The sequence below is a fragment of the Dendrobates tinctorius genome, unplaced genomic scaffold (assembly GCF_039654945.1).
Source record: "Dendrobates tinctorius isolate UK_male_01 unplaced genomic scaffold, ASM3965494v1 ptg000172l, whole genome shotgun sequence".
NCBI classification, from domain to species: Eukaryota; Metazoa; Chordata; class Amphibia; order Anura; family Dendrobatidae; genus Dendrobates; species Dendrobates tinctorius.
In genome coordinates, this window is record NW_027361839.1 from 1754619 (window position 1) to 1769935 (window position 15317).

General features: G+C 48.4%; 1 protein-coding gene across 1 annotated transcript in view; it reads right to left on the minus strand.

Annotated features, from left to right (window-relative positions):
* Positions 1-364: 364 nt before the first annotated feature.
* Positions 365-15317, minus strand: part of LOC141053880 (butyrophilin subfamily 1 member A1-like) — a 31699-nt gene continuing 16746 nt past the window's right edge. Inside the window, exons 6-7 of the mRNA XM_073551025.1 lie at positions 5800-5861; positions 365-4676 (exon numbers count right to left, since the gene is read on the minus strand). Of these exons, the coding sequence (XP_073407126.1) occupies positions 5830-5861 (32 nt within the window). The 3' untranslated portion in view covers positions 365-4676; positions 5800-5829. The remainder of the gene's footprint in view (positions 4677-5799; positions 5862-15317) is intronic.

Below are 15317 nucleotides of genomic sequence, written 5' to 3' on the forward strand. Positions count from 1 at the left end.
GTCTTTTTATACGTTTGTCTTACTGTGTTTTTCTCTGTTTCAGTCTTCTAGTAGTGTGAACATTGTCCTACAGACTTGTTCACTGTGTGCATGGCCCATGTGTTTATATTCAATTGGTTTCTTGTTTTTGCAAGATTAGGGAGGTCTCCACCCCTCCATTGTGGGCCATGCACATATAAGCCATCTTCTACGGCATGTCCACATCGGACATTACCTTTCTGAATCCTGCTCATATAGGTACCATACACATGATCAGGTTTTTAAATACATCAGTTAGGACTGCTCTGAGATGGGGTTACCTTGATGTTTGGTGGAGCGGCTTAGTATACATTTTTTGCAAAAAATGTATCAACCAAATACCCTGTTTTGTTATCATCTTTTTACCAGCACTTGCTGTTTACTGTTACTTTTTTACAACAGAGCATCTTTATACGTTTGTTTTTCTGTGTTTCAGTGGTGAATATACATAAAGTCAGACATTTGTCATATCCATAGTCAGCGGTATTATATAAAGCGCAGGGTGCAAACCTCAGAACTAATCCTATAATGCAGCATAAAGACCCCGCAGGAATATCAGCGATGGAAGGAACATTCCCAGAAAAGGTCAGAGATCTCCTGGAATCCTCCTGCCTCTAGTCTGCAACCATGTATGTTTGTGAGAGGATTGTCGCCAATGTGTCCTGGACTGGAGGACAGAGCAGCAGTGGGGACTGTGCGTGGCTGCTGTACTAGGGGTCTGGTGTGGGGTCTGTATCTGGGATGGGTATTCGTAGGGGGACTGTGTTTATCTGGGGTCTATATTTATTAGCGGACTTTATCAGGGATCTGTGTTTATCTGGGGTCTGTGTTCATCTGGGGTCTGTGTTCATCTGGGGTCTGTGATTATCTGGGGTCTGTGTCTATCTGGGGTCTGTGTTTATCTGGGGTCTGTGTTCATCTGGGGTCTGTGATTATCTGGGGTCTGTGTCTATCTGGGGTCTGTGATTATCTGGGGTCTGTGTTTATCTGGGGTCTGTGTTTATCTGGGGTCTGTGTTCATCTGGGGTCTGTGATTATCTGGGGTCTGTGTCTATCTGGGGTCTGTGTTTATCTGGGGTCTGTGTTTATCTGGGGTCTGTGTCTATCTGGGGTCTGTGATTATCTGGGGTCTGTGTTTATCTGGGGTCTGTGTCTATCTGGGGTCTGTGTCTATCTGGGGTCTGTGTTTATCTGGGGTCTGTGTTCATCTGGGGTCTGTGATTATCTGGGGTCTGTGTCTATCTGGGGTCTGTGATTATCTGGGGTCTGTGTTTATCTGGGGTCTGTGTTCATCTGGGGTCTGTGATTATCTGGGGTCTGTGTCTATCTGGGGTCTGTGTTTATCTGGGGTCTGTGTTTATCTGGGGTCTGTGTTTATCTGGGGTCTGTGTTTATCTGGGGTCTGTGTTTATCTGGGGTCTGTGTTCATCTGGGGTCTGTGTCTATCTGGGGTCTGTGTTTATCTGGGGTCTGTGTTTATCTGGGGTCTGTGTTTATCTGGGGTCTGTGTTTATCTGGGGTCTGTGTTTATCTGGGGTCTGTGTTCATCTGGGGTCTGTGTTTATCTGGGGTCTGTGTCTATCTGGGGTCTGTGATTATCTGGGGTCTGTGTTCATCTGGGGTCTGTGTTCATCTGGGGTCTGTGTTCATCTGGGGTCTGTGTTCATCTGGGGTCTGTGTTCATCTGGGGTCTGTGATTATCTGGGGTCTGTGTCTATCTGGGGTCTGTGTCTATCTGGGGTCTGTGTCTATCTGGGGTCTGTGATTATCTGGGGTCTGTGATTATCTGGGGTCTGTGTTTATCTGGGGTCTGTGATTATCTGGGGTCTGTGTCTATCTGGGGTCTGTGTCTATCTGGGGTCTGTGTCTATCTGGGGTCTGTGTCTATCTGGGGTCTGTGTCTATCTGGGGTCTGTGTCTATCTGGGGTCTGTGTCTATCTGGGGTCTGTGTCTATCTGGGGTCTGTGTCTATCTGGGGTCTGTGATTATCTGGGGTCTGTGATTATCTGGGGTCTGTGTTTATCTGGGGTCTGTGTTTATCTGGGGTCTGTGTCTATCTGGGGTCTGTGTCTATCTGGGGTCTGTGTCTATCTGGGGTCTGTGTCTATCTGGGGTCTGTGTCTATCTGGGGTCTGTGTCTATCTGGGGTCTGTGTCTATCTGGGGTCTGTGATTATCTGGGGTCTGTGTTCATCTGGGGTCTGTGATTATCTGGGGTCTGTGTCTATCTGGGGTCTGTGTCTATCTGGGGTCTGTGTCTATCTGGGGTCTGTGTCTATCTGGGGTCTGTGTCTATCTGGGGTCTGTGTCTATCTGGGGTCTGTGTCTATCTGGGGTCTGTGTCTATCTGGGGTCTGTGTCTATCTGGGGTCTGTGTCTATCTGGGGTCTGTGTCTATCTGGGGTCTGTGTCTATCTGGGGTCTGTGTCTATCTGGGGTCTGTGTTTATCTGGGGTCTGTGTTTATCTGGGGTCTGTGATTATCTGGGGTCTGTGTCTATCTGGGGTCTGTGTCTATCTGGGGTCTGTGTCTATCTGGGGTCTGTGATTATCTGGGGTCTGTGTTTATCTGGGGTCTGTGTTCATCTGGGGTCTGTGATTATCTGGGGTCTGTGTCTATCTGGGGTCTGTGATTATCTGGGGTCTGTGTTCATCTGGGGTCTGTGTTCATCTGGGGTCTGTGTTTATCTGGGGTCTGTGTCTATCTGGGGTCTGTGATTATCTGGGGTCTGTGTCTATCTGGGGTCTGTGTCTATCTGGGGTCTGTGTCTATCTGGGGTCTGTGTCTATCTGGGGTCTGTGTCTATCTGGGGTCTGTGTCTATCTGGGGTCTGTGATTATCTGGGGTCTGTGTCTATCTGGGGTCTGTGTCTATCTGGGGTCTGTGTCTATCTGGGGTCTGTGTCTATCTGGGGTCTGTGTCTATCTGGGGTCTGTGTCTATCTGGGGTCTGTGATTATCTGGGGTCTGTGATTATCTGGGGTCTGTGTTTATCTGGGGTCTGTGTTTATCTGGGGTCTGTGATTATCTGGGGTCTGTGTCTATCTGGGGTCTGTGTCTATCTGGGGTCTGTGTCTATCTGGGGTCTGTGTCTATCTGGGGTCTGTGATTATCTGGGGTCTGTGATTATCTGGGGTCTGTGTCTATCTGGGGGTCTGTGTCTATCTGGGGTCTGTGTCTATCTGGGGTCTGTGATTATCTGGGGTCTGTGATTATCTGGGGTCTGTGATTATCTGGGGTCTGTGTTTATCAGGGGTCTGTGTTTATCAGGGGTCTGTGTTTATCTGGGGTCTGTGTTTATCTGGGGTCTGTGTTTATCTGGGGTCTGTGTTTATCTGGGGTCTGTGTTTATCTGGGGTCTGTGTTTATCTGGGGTCTGTGTTTATCTGGGGTCTGTGATTATCTGGGGTCTGTGTCTATCTGGGGTCTGTGTCTATCTGGGGTCTGTGTCTATCTGGGGTCTGTGTCTATCTGGGGTCTGTGTCTATCTGGGGTCTGTGTCTATCTGGGGTCTGTGTCTATCTGGGGTCTGTGTCTATCTGGGGTCTGGGTCTATCTGGGGTCTGTGTCTATCTGGGGTCTGTGTCTATCTGGGGTCTGTGTCTATCTGGGGTCTGTGTCTATCTGGGGTCTGTGTCTATCTGGGGTCTGTGTCTATCTGGGGTCTGTGTCTATCTGGGGTCTGTGTCTATCTGGGGTCTGTGATTATCTGGGGTCTGTGTTTATCTGGGGTCTGTGATTATCTGGGGTCTGTGTTTATCTGGGGTCTGTGTTTATCTGGGGTCTGTGTCTATCTGGGGTCTGTGTCTATCTGGGGTCTGTGTCTATCTGGGGTCTGTGATTATCTGGGGTCTGTGTTTATCTGGGGTCTGTGATTATCTGGGGTCTGTGATTATCTGGGGTCTGTGTTTATCTGGGGTCTGTGTTTATCTGGGGTCTGTGATTATCTGGGGTCTGTGTTTATCTGGGGTCTGTGTCTATCTGGGGTCTGTGTCTATCTGGGGTCTGTGTCTATCTGGGGTCTGGGTCTATCTGGGGTCTGTGTCTATCTGGGGTCTGTGTCTATCTGGGGTCTGTGATTATCTGGGGTCTGTGTCTATCTGGGGTCTGTGTCTATCTGGGGTCTGTGATTATCTGGGGTCTGTGTTTATCTGGGGTCTGTGATTATCTGGGGTCTGTGTTTATCTGGGGTCTGTGTTTATCTGGGGTCTGTGTTTATCTGGGGTCTGTGTTTATCTGGGGTCTGTGTTTATCTGGGGTCTGTGTTTATCTGGGGTCTGTGTTTATCTGGGGTCTGTGTTTATCTGGGGTCTGTGTTTATCTGGGGTCTGTGTTTATCTGGGGTCTGTGTTTATCTGGGGTCTGTGTTCAGTGATTCTGGATGAAGGTTTGCTTTAGTTCAGGGGGTCCGGCTGGGTGAACAATCCAAGCTCTAGGTAACAGTCGGGGGCTGCTATTTCCATAATCTGCCCTGTACACAGTGCGGTGTCTTCTGCAGTGAGAATATTGGAGGCTTCTGCTGTAGACTGTGAGCTCTGGGGGTCACGGCGTGGTGGGGTAACGGGTTGGTTATTACAGATAGCAGCGGATGAATCCCAGGATTGTGCTGGGCAGGAGCCGAGGTTGACACTTCACCATCATCACATTGTAGATCGTGACCTGCAAACACAGATAAGGAATCAGTGGAAGAAGGATGTCCTACCAGGAGCGGTATCACAGCGCCCCCCTGTGACATCACTAGCTATCCACCTGTGACATCACTCACTACCCCTTGACATCATTCGCTACCCCCTATGACGTCACTCACTATTCTGTGACACTCACTATGCCATCACTCACTATCCCCTGTGACATCACTCGCTATTCTCTGTGAAATCACTCACTATCCCGTGACATCACTATATGCCCCCTGTGACATCACTCACTATCCCGTGACATCACACGCTGCTCCCCTGTGACATCCCTCACTATCCTTTGTGACATCACTCACTATTCTCTGTGACATCACTCGCTATCCCGTGACATCACTCGCTATCCCCTGTGACATCACTCGCTGCCCCCGTGACATCACTCGCCTCTCCCCTGTGACATCACTCTCTGCTCCCCCGTGACATCACTCTCTGCTCCCCCATGACATCACTCTCTGCTCCCCCATGACATCACTCTCTGCTCCCCCGTGACATCACTCGCCGCCCCCCTGTGACATCACTCGCCGCCCCCCATGTGACATCACTCGCTGCCCCCCGTGGCATCACTCGCTGCCCCCCATGTGACATCACTCGCTGCCCCCCATGTGACATCACTCGCTGCCCCCCATGTGACATCACTCGCTGCCCCCCGTGACATCACTCGCTGCTCCCCTGTGACATCACTCGCTGCTCCCCTGTGACATCACTCGCTGCCCGGTAAACCTTTATAGCTCTCAGTGGCTCCTCACTGTGGTTGCGCTCGGTAACACCCAGGCGGTGTGACTTTGTGGGTAAGCGGGTCGTACACTCTACATGTGTCTGTGTCTTGTGTCAGACCCGCCAGCCATTAGTTGTGCCCCATGAGACAAATATCCTCCTCCACCTTAATCAGCAGATCATGGCTGACCCCCACCCACCACATCCTACACCCCTGCCCCGGTGAGTGGCTTCCCCCACCACTGACCAACTGGACTAATGAAGCCCCTGGGTGGTTCTTCCTGCACCTTACTACTATACTGACATTATAAGAGAACCGGCTGACATTCCCTGATACAGGTCATACAGTGTCAGGTCACACGTGGGGGTTCACTTACTTATTACATATGTCTGAAGATCTGTGCTCTTTATTCCTGGACAGTCACAGAGTGCATCCCATCTAGGAAAAAACATGAGTGTCACAAACTATGGTTCCTGCCACCCCAAACATACCCCCAATCTCAACTATGGATTCTGCACTGTAAGAGCGGTCATGCTGTGAATTCTCTACTGTAAGAGCGGTCACGCTGTGGATTCTCTACTGTAAGAGCAGTCACACTGTGGATTCTCTACTGTAAGAGCAGTCACGCTGTGGATTCTCTACTGTAAGAGCAGTCACACTGTGGATTCTCTATGGTAAGAGCGGACACGCTGTGGATTCTCTACTGTAAGAGCAGTCACACTGTGGATTCTCTATGGTAAGAGCGGACACGCTGTGGATTCTCTACTGTAAGAGCGGTCACACTGTGGATTCTCTACTGTAAGAGCAGTCACACCGTGAATTCTCTACTGTAAGAGCAGTCACACTGTGGATTCTCTAGGGTAAGAGCGGACACGCTGTTAATTCTCTAGGGTAAGAGCAGTCACACTGTGGATTCTCTACTATAAGAGCAGTCACACTGTGGATTCTCTACTGTAAGAGCAGTCACACTGTGGATTCTCTAGGGTAAGAGCGGACACGCTGTGGATTCTCTAGTCTAAGAGCGGTCACACTGTGGATTCTCTACTGTAAGAATCCTGCCACCCCAAACATACCCCCAATCTCCACTATGGATTCTGTACTGTAAGAGCGGTCACACTGTGGATTCTCTACTGTAAGAGCGGTCACGCTGTGGATTCTCTAGTGTAAGTGCGGTCACACAGTGAATTCTCTACTGTAAGAATCCAGCCACCCCAAACATACCCCCAATCTCCACTATAGATTCTATACTGTAAGAGCGGTCACACAGTGAATTCTCTACTGTAAGAGCAGTCACACTGTGGATTCTCTACTGTAAGAGCAGTCACACTGTGGATTCTCTACTGTAAGAGCAGTCACACTGTGGATTCTCTACTGTAAGAGCAGTCAAGCTGTGGATTCTCTAGTGTAAGGGCGGTCACACAGTGGATTCTCTACTGTAAGAATCCTGCCACCCCAAACATACCCCCAATCTCCACTATGGATTCTGTACTGTAAGAGCGGTCACACAGTGAATTCTCTACTGTAAGAGCAGTCACACTGTGGATTCTCTAGTGTAAGAGCGGTCAAACAGTGAATTCTCTACTGTAAGAATCCTGCCACCCCAAACATACCCCCAATCTCCACTATGGATTCTGTACTGTAAGAGCGGTCACACAGTGAATTCTCTACTGTAAGAGCAGTCACACTGTGGATTCTCTACTGTAAGAGCAGTCACACTGTGGATTCTCTACTGTAAGAGCAGTCACATTGTGGATTCTTTACTGTAAGAGCAGTCACACTGTGGATTCTCTAGTGTAAGAGCGGTCACGCTGTGGATTCTCTACTGTAAGAATCCTGCCACCCCAAACATACCCCCAATCTCCACTATGGATTCTGTACTGTAAGAGCGGTCACACTGTGGATTCTCTATTGTAAGAGCGGTCACACTGTGGATTCTCTACTGTAAGAGCAGTCACACTGTGGATTCTCTAGTGTAAGAGCGGTCACGCTGCGGATTCTCCAGTGAAAGAGCGGGCACGCTGTGGATTCTCTACTGTAACAGCAGTCACGCTGTGGATTCTCTACTGTAAGAGTGGTCACACTGTGGATTCTCTACTGTAAGAGCAGTCACACTGTGGATTCTCTACTGTAAGAGCAGTCACGCTGCGGATTCTCCAGTGTAAGAGCAGTCACACTGTGGATTCTCTAGTGTAAGAGCGGTCACGCTGTGGATTCTCAACTGTAGGAGTGGTAACGCTGTGGATTCTCTACTGTAAGAGCGGTCACACTGTGGATTCTCTACTGTAAGAGCAGTCACACTGTGGATTCTCTAGTGTAAGAGCGGTCACGCTGTGGATTCTCTAGTGTAAAAGCGGTCACACAGTGAATTCTCTACTGTAAGAATCCTGCCACCCCAAACATACCCCCAATCTCAACTATGGATTCTGCACTGTAAGAGCGGTCATGCTGTGAATTCTCTACTGTAAGAGCGGTCACGCTGTGGATTCTCTACTGTAAGAGCAGTCACGCTGTGGATTCTCTACTGTAAGAGCAGTCACGCTGTGGATTCTCTACTGTAAGAGCAGTCACGCTGTGGATTCTCTAGTGTAAGAGTGGTCACACTGTGGATTCTCTACTGTAAGAGCAGTCACGCTGTGGATTCTCTACTGTAAGAGCAGTCACGCTGTGGATTCTCTACTGTAAGAGCAGTCACGCTGTGGATTCTCTAGTGTAAGAGCGGTCACACTGTGGATTCTCTATGGTAAGAGCGGACACGCTGTGGATTCTCTACTGTAAGAGCAGTCACACTGTGGATTCTCTATGGTAAGAGCGGACACGCTGTGGATTCTCTACTGTAAGAGCGGTCACACTGTGGATTCTCTACTGTAAGAGCAGTCACACTGTGAATTCTCTACTGTAAGAGCAGTCACACTGTGAATTCTCTAGGGTAAGAGCGGACACGCTGTTAATTCTCTAGGGTAAGAGCAGTCACACTGTGGATTCTCTACTATAAGAGCAGTCACACTGTGGATTCTCTACTGTAAGAGCAGTCACACTGTGGATTCTCTAGGGTAAGAGTGGACACGCTGTGGATTCTCTAGTCTAAGAGCGGTCACACTGTGGATTCTCTACTGTAAGAATCCTGCCACCCCAAACATACCCCCAATCTCCACTATGGATTCTGTACTGTAAGAGCGGTCACACTGTGGATTCTCTACTGTAAGAGCGGTCACGCTGTGGATTCTCTAGTGTAAGTGCGGTCACACAGTGAATTCTCTACTGTAAGAATCCAGCCACCCCAAACATACCCCCAATCTCCACTATGGATTCTATACTGTAAGAGCGGTCACATAGTGAATTCTCTACTGTAAGAGCAGTCACACTGTGGATTCTCTACTGTAAGAGCAGTCACACTGTGGATTCTCTAGTGTAAGAGCAGTCACGCTGTGGATTCTCTAGTGTAAGAGCGGTCACACAGTGGATTCTCTACTGTAAGAATCCTGCCACCCCAAACATACCCCCAATCTCCACTATGGATTCTGCACTGTAAGAGCGGTCATGCTGTGAATTCTCTACTGTAAGAGCGGTCACGCTGTGGATTCTCTACTGTAAGAGCAGTCACACTGTGGATTCTCTACTGTAAGAGCAGTCACGCTGTGGATTCTCTACTGTAAGAGCAGTCACGCTGTGGATTCTCTACTGTAAGAGCAGTCACGCTGTGGATTCTCTACTGTAAGAGCAGTCACGCTGTGGATTCTCTACTGTAAGAGCAGTCACGCTGTGGATTCTCTACTGTAAGAGCAGTCACGCTGTGGATTCTCTACTGTAAGAGCAGTCACGCTGTGGATTCTCTACTGTAAGAGCAGTCACGCTGTGGATTCTCTAGTGTAAGAGCGGTCACACTGTGGATTCTCTATGGTAAGAGCGGACACGCTGTGGATTCTCTACTGTAAGAGCAGTCACACTGTGGATTCTCTATGGTAAGAGCGGACACGCTGTGGATTCTCTACTGTAAGAGCGGTCACACTGTGGATTCTCTACTGTAAGAGCAGTCACACCGTGAATTCTCTACTGTAAGAGCAGTCACACTGTGGATTCTCTAGGGTAAGAGCGGACACGCTGTTAATTCTCTAGGGTAAGAGCAGTCACACTGTGGATTCTCTACTATAAGAGCAGTCACACTGTGGATTCTCTACTGTAAGAGCAGTCACACTGTGGATTCTCTAGGGTAAGAGCGGACACGCTGTGGATTCTCTAGTCTAAGAGCGGTCACACTGTGGATTCTCTACTGTAAGAATCCTGCCACCCCAAACATACCCCCAATCTCCACTATGGATTCTGTACTGTAAGAGCGGTCACACTGTGGATTCTCTACTGTAAGAGCGGTCACGCTGTGGATTCTCTAGTGTAAGTGCGGTCACACAGTGAATTCTCTACTGTAAGAATCCAGCCACCCCAAACATACCCCCAATCTCCACTATGGATTCTATACTGTAAGAGCGGTCACACAGTGAATTCTCTACTGTAAGAGCAGTCACACTGTGGATTCTCTACTGTAAGAGCAGTCACACTGTGGATTCTCTACTGTAAGAGCAGTCACACTGTGGATTCTCTACTGTAAGAGCAGTCAAGCTGTGGATTCTCTAGTGTAAGAGCGGTCACACAGTGGATTCTCTACTGTAAGAATCCTGCCACCCCAAACATACCCCCAATCTCCACTATGGATTCTGTACTGTAAGAGCGGTCACACAGTGAATTCTCTACTGTAAGGGCAGTCACACTGTGGATTCTCTAGTGTAAGAGCGGTCAAACAGTGAATTCTCTACTGTAAGAATCCTGCCACCCCAAACATACCCCCAATCTCCACTATGGATTCTGTACTGTAAGAGCGGTCACACAGTGAATTCTCTACTGTAAGAGCAGTCACACTGTGGATTCTCTACTGTAAGAGCAGTCACACTGTGGATTCTCTACTGTAAGAGCAGTCACATTGTGGATTCTTTACTGTAAGAGCAGTCACACTGTGGATTCTCTAGTGTAAGAGCGGTCACGCTGTGGATTCTCTACTGTAAGAATCCTGCCACCCCAAACATACCCCCAATCTCCACTATGGATTCTGTACTGTAAGAGCGGTCACACTGTGGATTCTCTATTGTAAGAGCGGTCACACTGTGGATTCTCTAGTGTAAGAGCGGTCACGCTGCGGATTCTCCAGTGAAAGAGCGGGCACGCTGTGGATTCTCTACTGTAACAGCAGTCACGCTGTGGATTCTCTACTGTAAGAGTGGTCACACTGTGGATTCTCTACTGTAAGAGCAGTCACACTGTGGATTCTCTACTGTAAGAGCAGTCACGCTGCGGATTCTCCAGTGTAAGAGCAGTCACACTGTGGATTCTCTAGTGTAAGAGCGGTCACGCTGTGGATTCTCAACTGTAGGAGTGGTAACGCTGTGGATTCTCTACTGTAAGAGCGGTCACACTGTGGATTCTCTACTGTAAGAGCAGTCACACTGTGGATTCTCTAGTGTAAGAGCGGTCACGCTGTGGATTCTCTAGTGTAAAAGCGGTCACACAGTGAATTCTCTACTGTAAGAATCCTGCCACCCCAAACATACCCCCAATCTCAACTATGGATTCTGCACTGTAAGAGCGGTCATGCTGTGAATTCTCTACTGTAAGAGCGGTCACGCTGTGGATTCTCCACTGTAAGAGCAGTCACGCTGTGGATTCTCTACTGTAAGAGCAGTCACGCTGTGGATTCTCTACTGTAAGAGCAGTCACGCTGTGGATTCTCTAGTGTAAGAGTGGTCACACTGTGGATTCTCTACTGTAAGAGCAGTCACGCTGTGGATTCTCTACTGTAAGAGCAGTCACGCTGTGGATTCTCTACTGTAAGAGCAGTCACGCTGTGGATTCTCTAGTGTAAGAGCGGTCACACTGTGGATTCTCTATGGTAAGAGCGGACACGCTGTGGATTCTCTACTGTAAGAGCAGTCACACTGTGGATTCTCTATGGTAAGAGCGGACACGCTGTGGATTCTCTACTGTAAGAGCGGTCACACTGTGGATTCTCTACTGTAAGAGCAGTCACACTGTGAATTCTCTACTGTAAGAGCAGTCACACTGTGAATTCTCTAGGGTAAGAGCGGACACGCTGTTAATTCTCTAGGGTAAGAGCAGTCACACTGTGGATTCTCTACTATAAGAGCAGTCACACTGTGGATTCTCTACTGTAAGAGCAGTCACACTGTGGATTCTCTAGGGTAAGAGTGGACACGCTGTGGATTCTCTAGTCTAAGAGCGGTCACACTGTGGATTCTCTACTGTAAGAATCCTGCCACCCCAAACATACCCCCAATCTCCACTATGGATTCTGTACTGTAAGAGCGGTCACACTGTGGATTCTCTACTGTAAGAGCGGTCACGCTGTGGATTCTCTAGTGTAAGTGCGGTCACACAGTGAATTCTCTACTGTAAGAATCCAGCCACCCCAAACATACCCCCAATCTCCACTATGGATTCTATACTGTAAGAGCGGTCACATAGTGAATTCTCTACTGTAAGAGCAGTCACACTGTGGATTCTCTACTGTAAGAGCAGTCACACTGTGGATTCTCTACTGTAAGAGCAGTCACACTGTGGATTCTCTACTGTAAGAGCAGTCACGCTGTGGATTCTCTAGTGTAAGAGCGGTCACACAGTGGATTCTCTACTGTAAGAATCCTGCCACCCCAAACATACCCCCAATCTCCACTATGGATTCTGTACTGTAAGAGCGGTCACACAGTGAATTCTCTACTGTAAGAGCAGTCACACTGTGGATTCTCTAGTGTAAGAGCGGTCAAACAGTGAATTCTTTACTGTAAGAATCCTGCCACCCCAAACATACCCCCAATCTCCACTATAGATTCTGTACTGTAAGAGCGGTCACACAGTGAATTCTCTACTGTAAGAGCAGTCACACTGTGGATTCTCTACTTTAAGAGCAGTCACATTGTGGATTCTCTACTGTAAGAGCAGTCACACTGTGGATTCTCTACTGTAAGAGCAGTCACATTGTGGATTCTTTACTGTAAGAGCAGTCACACTGTGGATTCTCTAGTGTAAGAGCGGTCACGCTGTGGATTCTCTACTGTAAGAATCCTGCCACCCCAAACATACCCCCAATCTCCACTATGGATTCTGTACTGTAAGAGCGGTCACACTGTGGATTCTCTATTGTAAGAGCGGTCACACTGTGGATTCTCTACTGTAAGAGCAGTCACACTGTGGATTCTCTAGTGTAAGAGCGGTCACGCTGCGGATTCTCCAGTGAAAGAGCGGGCACGCTGTGGATTCTCTACTGTAACAGCAGTCACGCTGTGGATTCTCTACTGTAAGAGTGGTCACACTGTGGATTCTCTACTGTAAGAGCAGTCACACTGTGGATTCTCTAGTGTAAGAGCGGTCACGCTGCGGATTCTCCAGTGAAAGACCGGGCACGCTGTGGATTCTCTACTGTAACAGCGGGTCACGCTGTGGATTCTCTACTGTAAGAGTGGTCACGCTGTGGATTCTCTACTGTAAGAGCAGTCACGCTGTGGATTCTCTACTGTAAGAGCAGTCACGCTGCGGATTCTCCAGTGTAAGAGCAGTCACACTGTGGATTCTCTAGTGTAAGAGCGGTCACGCTGTGGATTCTCAACTGTAGGAGTGGTAACGCTGTGGATTCTCTACTGTAAGAGCGGTCACACTGTGGATTCTCTACTGTAAGAGCAGTCACACTGTGGATTCTCTAGTGTAAGAGCGGTCACGCTGTGGATTCTCTAGTGTAAAAGCGGTCACACAGTGAATTCTCTACTGTAAGAATCCTGCCACCCCAAACATACCCCCAATCTCAACTATGGATTCTGCACTGTAAGAGCGGTCATGCTGTGAATTCTCTACTGTAAGAGCGGTCACGCTGTGGATTCTCTACTGTAAGAGCAGTCACGCTGTGGATTCTCTACTGTAAGAGCAGTCACGCTGTGGATTCTCTACTGTAAGAGCAGTCACGCTGTGGATTCTCTAGTGTAAGAGTGGTCACACTGTGGATTCTCTACTGTAAGAGCAGTCACGCTGTGGATTCTCTACTGTAAGAGCAGTCACGCTGTGGATTCTCTACTGTAAGAGCAGTCACGCTGTGGATTCTCTAGTGTAAGAGCGGTCACACTGTGGATTCTCTATGGTAAGAGCGGACACGCTGTGGATTCTCTACTGTAAGAGCAGTCACACTGTGGATTCTCTATGGTAAGAGCGGACACGCTGTGGATTCTCTACTGTAAGAGCGGTCACACTGTGGATTCTCTACTGTAAGAGCAGTCACACTGTGAATTCTCTACTGTAAGAGCAGTCACACTGTGAATTCTCTAGGGTAAGAGCGGACACGCTGTTAATTCTCTAGGGTAAGAGCAGTCACACTGTGGATTCTCTACTATAAGAGCAGTCACACTGTGGATTCTCTACTGTAAGAGCAGTCACACTGTGGATTCTCTAGGGTAAGAGCGGACACGCTGTGGATTCTCTAGTCTAAGAGCGGTCACACTGTGGATTCTCTACTGTAAGAATCCTGCCACCCCAAACATACCCCCAATCTCCACTATGGATTCTGTACTGTAAGAGCGGTCACACTGTGGATTCTCTACTGTAAGAGCGGTCACGCTGTGGATTCTCTAGTGTAAGTGCGGTCACACAGTGAATTCTCTACTGTAAGAATCCAGCCACCCCAAACATACCCCCCAATCTCCACTATGGATTCTATACTGTAAGAGCGGTCACATAGTGAATTCTCTACTGTAAGAGCAGTCACACTGTGGTTTCTCTACTGTAAGAGCAGTCACACTGTGGATTCTCTACTGTAAGAGCAGTCACACTGTGGATTCTCTACTGTAAGAGCAGTCACACTGTGGATTCTCTACTGTAAGAGCAGTCACGCTGTGGATTCTCTAGTGTAAGAGCGGTCACACAGTGGATTCTCTACTGTAAGAATCCTGCCACCCCAAACATACCCCCAATCTCCACTATGGATTCTGTACTGTAAGAGCGGTCACACAGTGAATTCTCTACTGTAAGAGCAGTCACACTGTGGATTCTCTAGTGTAAGAGCGGTCAAACAGTGAATTCTTTACTGTAAGAATCCTGCCACCCCAAACATACCCCCAATCTCCACTATAGATTCTGTACTGTAAGAGCGGTCACACAGTGAATTCTCTACTGTAAGAGCAGTCACACTGTGGATTCTCTACTGTAAGAGCAGTCACACTGTGGATTCTCTACTGTAAGAGCAGTCACACTGTGGATTCTCTACTGTAAGAGCAGTCACACTGTGGATTCTCTAGTGTAAGAGCGGTCACGCTGTGGATTCTCTACTGTAAGAATCCTGCCACCCCAAACATACCCCCAATCTCCACTATGGATTCTGTACTGTAAGAGCGGTCACACTGTGGATTCTCTATTGTAAGAGTGGTCACACTGTGGATTCTCTACTGTAAGAGCAGTCACACTGTGGATTCTCTAGTGTAAGAGCGGTCACGCTGCGGATTCTCCAGTGAAAGACCGGGCACGCTGTGGATTCTCTACTGTAACAGCGGTCACGCTGTGGATTCTCTACTGTAAGAGTGGTCACGCTGTGGATTCTCTACTGTAAGAGCGGTCACGCTGTGGATTCTCTACTGTAAGAGCAGTCACGCTGCGGATTCTCCAGTGTAAGAGCAGTCACACTGTGGATTCTCTAGTGTAAGAGCGGTCACGCTGTGGATTCTCAACTGTAGGAGTGGTAACGCTGTGGATTCTCTACTGTAAGAGCGGTCACACTGTGGATTCTCTACTGTAAGAGCAGTCACGCTGTGGATTCTCTAGTGTAAAAGCGGTCACACAGTGAATTCTCTACTGTAAGAA